Raw genomic sequence first — 8113 nt, forward strand, 5'->3', positions numbered from 1 at the left:
AGTCTGAAGCTTAAGTATGGGCAGTAGCAGGGGAGTTGGAGATGAAGTTGGGTTTTAGAGGATGTATTTATGAGAGAAAAAGACATGATTCTCAAATGTAGAAGTATGGGGATCCTTTTTATTCTATACTGGACAAGGAACATGTGATTTGACTCTTATAGGTGCCAATGGTCTGTCTCTTTCTTTGCTCCCTGTGCTCTGGTTGGATTTGAGCCCTGATTTGAGTTTATAGCTGTCTTTCTTAGAAGATGAATTTTTCTCAGGAAAAATCTGACCCACTTGATGCATGTCAATCGAGATTATGAAAATGAATTCCTTTAAGAGGAAAATCATTAAAAACTACCGTGTGAGATGAAATGAGTTGAACTTGTGCCTTTGTCCATCTTTCTCCTTTTTGTTTTGTATTAAGAATTATATATATCTCGATGATCTGAACTGTGTTAATAACTGATCAAATTATGTCTGCAAATTTGGATTGTGTTTTCACAACATCTAGGTTATATGAAGGAAAGGTGCAAGAGTTTTGTGTCTGTGTTATAATTTGAATTAGTAAAAAAGTGAAGTACTTTAAGCTGTATGCTACAGGTATTCTTAGAGCAAGGATAATGGAAGTGCAGATTTGTAGCTCTCACAGAAAAATAAACTAGCTTCCACTTTGCTTAGGCTTTGTATTCTTGCTGCAATGTGAATGCTATTCCATTCCCCCTTTTTTTTGGGGGTATGCTAAGAGATGAGTTGAATTTATGCCTTTCATCTCTCTTTTTTGTTGTATTAAGAATGCATATATGTCTGGGTGGTTCGTAACTGTTAGTCACTGATCTACATTGTGACTGCAAGGTAGGATTGTGTTTTTGCGACCTTTATATTATGAAGGACAGGTGTAAGACTTTTGCGTTTGATCTAATTTAAATTAGTAAAAATGTGAAATACTTCTTGAAGCTGTATGGTACTAGTATGCTTAGAACAAGGATAATGAAAGTGCAGATTTGTAGTTCTTGCAGTAGTATGAAATAGTATCCACCTTGCCTAGGCTTTGTATCTTTGCTGCAATATAATGCTACTCCATTTCTGTTTATTTTCGTATGCTGAGATAGGAGGATTATATTTTGTAGATTTATAAAACTGAGTCCTTTGCATGAGATTATCCTCTTTCTTCCCTGTTTGTTTATAATTTTTCTGAAATGGGTCTTTTTTCTCCAGTTATGCAGCTCATGCTTTAGTTTAATGTATCTGGAAGTAGAATGGCTTATCATAAAATATCTGGAAATAGAATTATTATTATTATTTTTTCTGTTGTCCTTTCCCTTCCAAATTATTAACGTTACAAATTACTCCAGTTATGTCATTTAATAGTACACGCCAATAAAATCCATGTTACTGCACATCCTGAATTTCTTATTAAGCATAAATAATGTCCATTGATCTTTCTAGTTGGCTTATTGTTTAGTTTGATAAATGGATAATTTATCATCAATGGATAAATGCTCAAGTCGGCTTAGCAAAAAATCTTAAGAGACAATTTTGGGAAGATATGAATAGTATTATATAAGGCATGCCAGGGATTGAGAAAATATTTATAGGAGGAGATTTGAATGGACACATTGGAAGAGATAATAAAAATTATGAGAGGATACATAGAGGATATGGATATGGAGACAAAAATGAGTCTGGGGAGATAATCTTAGACTTCGCTGTCATATGATTTTAGTATAATGAATACTTGCTTTAAGAAGAGAGAAGAACACTTAATAACCTTTAAAAGTGGACAAAATAGAAGTCAAATAGATTTTTTTTTAACTAGGAGGGTAGATCGTTTATCATGCAAGAATTGTAAAGTTATTCTAGGTGAAAGCCTAACCACACAACATAGTCTTAGTGTTAGATATATGTATTAAAAAATGGAAGAAAAATGATAAACTAAACCAGTGTAAGAGAACTAGATGGTGGAACCTAAAAGGAGAAAATATAATAAATTTTAAAACTAAATTATCAAAGATGATGATTGGACCATAAAGGACGGGATAGATACAAATATTCTTTGGAATAGATTAGCTAGCTCTATTAAAAAGATAGCAAAAGAGATTTTAGGTGAATCTAGGGGAAGATTCTCGAATAGCAAAGAGAGTTGGTGGTGGGATAAAGATGTATAAAAAATCATAAAGACCAAAGGAATTTGGTATAAAATGTGGCAAAAATGTAGAGATAGAAATAACTTTGAAAAATATAAGGAGGCAAGAAAATATGCAAAAAAAGCTATTAGTGAAGCTAAATATAGATCATTTAATAGTTTGTATGATAGATTAGGTACAAAAGAAGGGGAAAGAGATATATTTAAACTTGCTAAAGTTAGAGAAAGGAAGAGCAAGAACTTAGGAAATGTAAAATGTATAAAAAGTGAGGATGATATTGTCTTGGTTAAGGACAAAGACATTAAAGAAAGTTGGCGAAGTTACTTTAGTAAGTTGTTTAATGAAAACCAAATAGAAGGCTTAAACTTAGAATTGTCAAATGAGAAAAAGACTAAAAATATAAGATTTATTCGCAAAATTAGAGTTAACAAAGTTAAGTTTGCACTAAAAAAAGATGAAAAATGGGAAAGCTATGGGACCAGATAATATCCCAATTGAAGTTTGGAAATGCTTAGGTGATAACGGAATTATTTAGTTAACTACTTTATTTAATAAAATTATAAAAACTAAGAAAATGCCAGATGAATAAAGGAAGAACACTTTAATACCTATATACAAAAATAAAGGAGATATTCAAAATTGTAATAACTATCGTAGAATTAAACTTATGAGTCATACGATGAAACTATAAGAAAAGGTAGTTGAACAAAGATTAAGGTTAGAAACGAAGATCTCAGAAAATCAATTTGGTTTTATGCCTGGGAGATCCACCACGGAAGTTATTTATCTTTTAAGAAGATTAATAGAAAAGTTTAGGAAAAGAAGAGGGACTTGCATATGATATTTATTGACTGTGAGAAAGCATATGATAGGATATCTAGGGAAGTTCTATGGTGGGTTTTAGAAAAAAAAAGGTGTATGTAGTAGGTATACCGATGTCATTAAGGATATGTACGATGGACTAATGACTAGTGTAAGGACTATAGATGGAGAAACTAGAGAATTTCCAATTACCATAAGTGTACATCAAGGATTTGCGTTGAGTCCTTATCTTTTTGCTTTAGTGATGGACCAATTGATTAAGAGTATTCAAAAGGAGGTTTCATGGTGTATGTTGTTTGCAAATGATATTGTATTAATTGACGAAACTAGGGACGGAGTAAAGGCTGAGTTAGAATTATGGAGAGAAGCTTTGGAATCTAGAGGCTTTAGGATAAGCAGAAATAAGATAGAATATATGAAATATAATTTTAGTAATAATAGGAGGAATATAGGAGACAAAGTTAAACTTGATGATGAAGAAATAAATAGCACTTGTAGATTTCGATACCTTAGATCTATTATGCAAGTTGAAGGAGAAATTGAAGATGATGTAATGCATAGGGTTAAAGTAGGTTGGGTAAAATAGAGAAGTGCTTCAAGTGTGCTCTGTGATCATAGAATACCCTTAAATTTGAAAAGGAAGTTTTATAGGACAGCTATAAGATCAGTTATGCTATTTGGATCAGAATGTTGGGCGACGAAGAAACATAATATCCAGAAAGTAAAAGTTGTCGAGATAAAAATGCTTAATGGATGAGTGATATAACATTGAAAGATAAATTAAGAATTGAATATATTCGTGGTAAGTTAGGTGTAGCTCCTATAGAAGATAAGGGAGGGACGACTCAGATGGTATGGACACTTGCAATGTAGGCCACATAGTGCACCTGTGAGGAAGAGTGACTTAGTTACTGTGGAGGGTAGTAGAAGGGGTAGGGTTAGACCTAAAATAACTTAGGAGGACATAGTGAGTAAGGATTTAATATCCTTGAATCTATCAAAAGAAATGGTCTATGATTGCATAAATTGGTGGAAAAGGATTCATATAGTTGACCCCGCTTAGTGGGACTAAGGCTTGGCTTTGTTGTTGTTGTTGTTGCACTTTATTATAGATTTTCTTTGTAGCACAATTGCTAATGCTTAGTGAGTCCCTTGTTCTCTTTGTTTCAGATCTAGATATTATTCAACCGCCAAAAGATCCAACAGCGAGTAGTGATGGCTGTGATGTGCAAAACTGTGAAGCTCTTGAAAGTGCACCGGTGGCCACATTACCTAGAGTTCATAACTCAAGTTCCATGGTCAATTCGATAGTAAGTTCAAATTCAGAATTCAGATCTGAGGATTTAGCTTTTGGGCTCCAAAGTGATGGTAAGGGTCCAGGCCCTGAAGTGTGCAATGATACATCCAAAGGGAATATCAATGCTAATAGTGGAGATAATGTGATGCAGTATTCCACGGCATGTATTGAGATGGAAAATGATGCAAAGGAGATTATGGAAAATTATGTAGACAGCACTTCAGCTGAGATTGCTATCTCACCCTCTAAAACTGTTTGTGATTCATCTGAGGGATGTCATAATTTACTGGAGATGGATAGAAAATTTTCAGATCCTATGTTCTCAGGCATAGTTGATCTAAAGGAAGTGCATAGTGATGGGCTAATACCTAATATAGCCCCTGATGATCACGTTGAAGCTGAATCCTCGCACCATACTGATGCAATTATCATGGATACTGCAACAACAGTCAATAGTGCCCAAGAATTAAGTGTTTTAAGTTGTGATTTGGTTGAAGGTAGCAACATGGAGGGAGGAGGGAGTGCAGTTGCACATCTTTCGGTGTCTGATGATATACATGTAAAAGAACATCCTGCAATCATGCTTGAAGATTTTAGGGGCCATAAATTGATGAAGTCGGACCTGCTAACTCCTGATTTTGGTGAAACAGTTAGAGTAGAAGATGGTATTAAAGCTGCTGTTTCTGAGGAGAATCTTTTCAGTTTCCAATCGAGCGACTTCGGTGGAAATAAAGACAAGGGAAGTAAGCTTGTAGTTGAAGAAGCATCTGTTAAAAGAGAAGCTGATGACTCTGAACTAAAGGTTGTGAGCAGACAAAAACCTCGATCAAATGATGGAGATGCATCTGAGGGTGATGCAAGGAGTGAGACTGAGATGAAAATGGACCACAGAGTTTGTTCTTGTGAAGAACGGGAGCCTCATGATCTTCTGAGTAATTCAGCACGAGAGATACTGCCTACAAAGACCACAATTACTGCTGGTTTGAATCCTTTGGTTTCTCCAGTGGATGCTGAAGCTAGGCAAATGACTAAGTCAACTGCAAGTGATTGTGCCGGTAACAATGCAAACTATCTAATTGGAATTTGTGATACAGTTGGAAATGATGGCAAGGAAGTGGCAAAAGGTGAAGATTTCATAGCGAACACAGAAACACCCCCTGAATTTGCTTGTACTCTCTCTGAAAATGATGTCCATTGTTTTACCAGCTTACTTGGAGTTGATGATACAGATGATCATACAATTAAAGATGAAAAAAGTGATTTCGCTGGAGATGAGAGCGGAATAGGTGCTATAGAGGGACATAGAAAAATGAACTCAACAATGGCCCCTGAATGTGCAAGTTGTTCTGCTGAACCGCAACGTATGGATGATGGAAGGGATGGTTCTGTGAACTTAAAAAAAGAAACTGAGTCAATTTATGTGGATCGAGTTTGTGATTCTAGCAGAGTTGGTAATGATATGACCGACATGACTTATATGAGCAAATCTCATTCTGATCTGCAAAAGCTTGGGGATGAAGAGATTCATGAAGGCATAAATGATCTACAAATCAATGGCAACAAAAAAGTACAGGAAGATTGTGTTGGTGTTGTTGGTGAGACTGCTAAATCAAATGAAAATGGTGATATATCTCAGACTTGTGAGCCAATGATTTCACCTGCAACTGACAAGTCTTTTGTTCAATGTTTATCTGGTAGCGGAGGTAGAGAGTTTGATACAAGTACTTCTGCTATGATATCTGAATCCTTGCTAGAAGAAGATGATTGCTACCCTAACAAACATCAGCTTAGCATTTTGGCAATAGAAAATTTAGTGAATTTGAGCAGCCAAACTGATAGTCTGGAAGGCGACTGGGGTTCTGTTTCAGGTATGTTTGTCTTTCTGTTGGGAAAACATGATAATGAAACCATTTTGTATGAACATTTTTCTCTTTGGTGTGGTATATAGGCTTGATTTACTCTGCCATAAACCACACCTAACTGTTAAAACAAATTCACACATATGTTTTGCGAAAGAATGACCAGGACTAACCAATAAATTGATTCACACTGGTATTATGAAAAGTAGGATGATCAGATAATCCATGGTGTACTAAAGGTTGGATCAGAATTACACCTGGTTCAGTAATTGTGGAATCTGTATTTGCCAAGCCCACTGGTGGATGAAGCTACTCTCCTGTGTCCATCATACATGCTAAAATCATCTTTGAATATTTGTGTACTATATAATTTGGCGCAGCATGATGCAGCTGCTGTTGGTCCTTGATATTGGCAGTCTTGATGTGCATGGGAGGAACTTGTAATCCAAAGGGCTTGGTAAATATGAGGTAACAAAGAAAGTAATTGAGTAGTGCGGAAAGTGCATGTTTTACACAGCATAGTTTAAGCCCATGGGCAAATGAAGTTTCTATTGCCCCATTAGATATTTGGTGAAAATATCTCCTGTGTTGCCCTGTACATAGGTGGTCTTGATTACATGAATTAAACATATTTTTGTTTCCTTTTGGTGAATGGCACAGTAGTGTCCACCCAATCTGATACTCCGGCAGTTGATGCTGAAGCTTTACCATCAAATGATTCCCAAAATTCAGCACAAGGAGAGAAGGCCAACTTGATGAAGCTAACTGTGTCTGAGGGACATAATTGTGAAAAATCAGATAACTTTGAGCCACCATCTTTCATGACACTAGTTGAATCAACAGCTGTGGCTGAAGAAAAATCTGCTTCCAATACCCAGACGGCAGAGATCTTTCAACAGGCAGAACCTGCGTCTTTACAAGCTGCTTGGTTTCCATCTGTTTCCAATGTTGTGAATGAGTCACCTGGGAGAAAGAAGAATGAAGAGATTATTGCCAAGGTAACAAACTGGAACACTGCGAAACAACACACTCCATTGAAAAGCCTTTTAGGTGAAGCCAATATTGAAACCAAAGCAAAGTTGCCCAATCCAAAAGAAAATCCAATTCCTGTTTCAAGGGAAGATGAAGCCTTGGCAAAAGATGATGGTGCTGTATCCACAGCAGTGAATTTGATTCTGGGCCACAAAGCTGCCACAGCTCAGGATGCCAAGATAGAGACAGCGAAGGAGTGGAACTCTCCGGCAAGATATCCTACGGAGATTAAGAGGGAGAAGAGAAAATTAAAAGGCAAGCCGTACTGGGCACAATTTGTATGCTGCTCATCTGTAAATTAGGACCTTTCATATTAGCCTTCTTGGTTACGTAAATCGAGATATTGATAGATGTGGCTGCAACACTAGGATGCTATTCTGCTGGGGAAACATTTGCTGCGCTACTTGATCTAAAACTGTATTGCCTTGGCTGTAATTTTGTAGTCTGGTACATATATCTGTTGGTTCGTTGTATGAGTTCATTGTTCATGTGGTTGTATTTGTATTTGAATGATTAGCTCAAGTTCATGTGTAGATTTGGGTTTACAGCTTATTCTGGTGCTCAGGCTCTTCTGCCATAACTGTTTCTGTTTTGAAGGCCAAGCCGTTTATATGGCCATGACCGGTTTTATCCATAATTGTTGATTTGAAACACAGCAGCAAGCTTAGGGGCCATTTAGTACAACTATAAAAAATTAGAGAAACAAAAACTAAACACTATAAACAGAAATTAAATACAAATTAAAAACTTAATTGAAAAGATGTACATCTTTATCTTTAAATCAAAATATTTATAAAAATATGATTAAAATAATAAAATTGCAAATAAGACACATTAAAAAATTACTATAATAAAAATAAAATTTACTATAATTATTTTACTTAATTTTTGTGCTTTCAAAATTTACTTTACAATAAAAATTTTGTTGCATATGACAATTGAAAAATAGTGAAGTATTTTGTAATTGGCTTTAT

The 8113-nt window shown here is 35.5% G+C and overlaps 1 protein-coding gene across 3 annotated transcripts in view; it reads left to right on the forward strand.

The window, feature by feature from the left end:
- The window catches only part of LOC131150764 (uncharacterized), a 32840-nt gene extending 25149 nt beyond the window's left edge, over positions 1–7691 (forward strand). Inside the window, exons 4-5 of one of the 3 annotated variants that reach the window (XM_058101700.1) lie at positions 4122–6116; positions 6768–7691. In XM_058101700.1, the coding sequence (XP_057957683.1) occupies positions 4122–6116; positions 6768–7441 (2669 nt within the window). In that variant the 3' untranslated portion in view covers positions 7442–7691. The remainder of the gene's footprint in view (positions 1–4121; positions 6117–6767) is intronic. The other 2 variants (XM_058101701.1, XM_058101702.1) reach the window with 2 other exon arrangements.
- Positions 7692–8113: the final 422 nt, after the last annotated feature.

Source organism: Malania oleifera, chromosome 3 (assembly GCF_029873635.1).
Source record: "Malania oleifera isolate guangnan ecotype guangnan chromosome 3, ASM2987363v1, whole genome shotgun sequence".
Lineage (NCBI taxonomy): Eukaryota > Viridiplantae > Streptophyta > Magnoliopsida > Santalales > Ximeniaceae > Malania > Malania oleifera.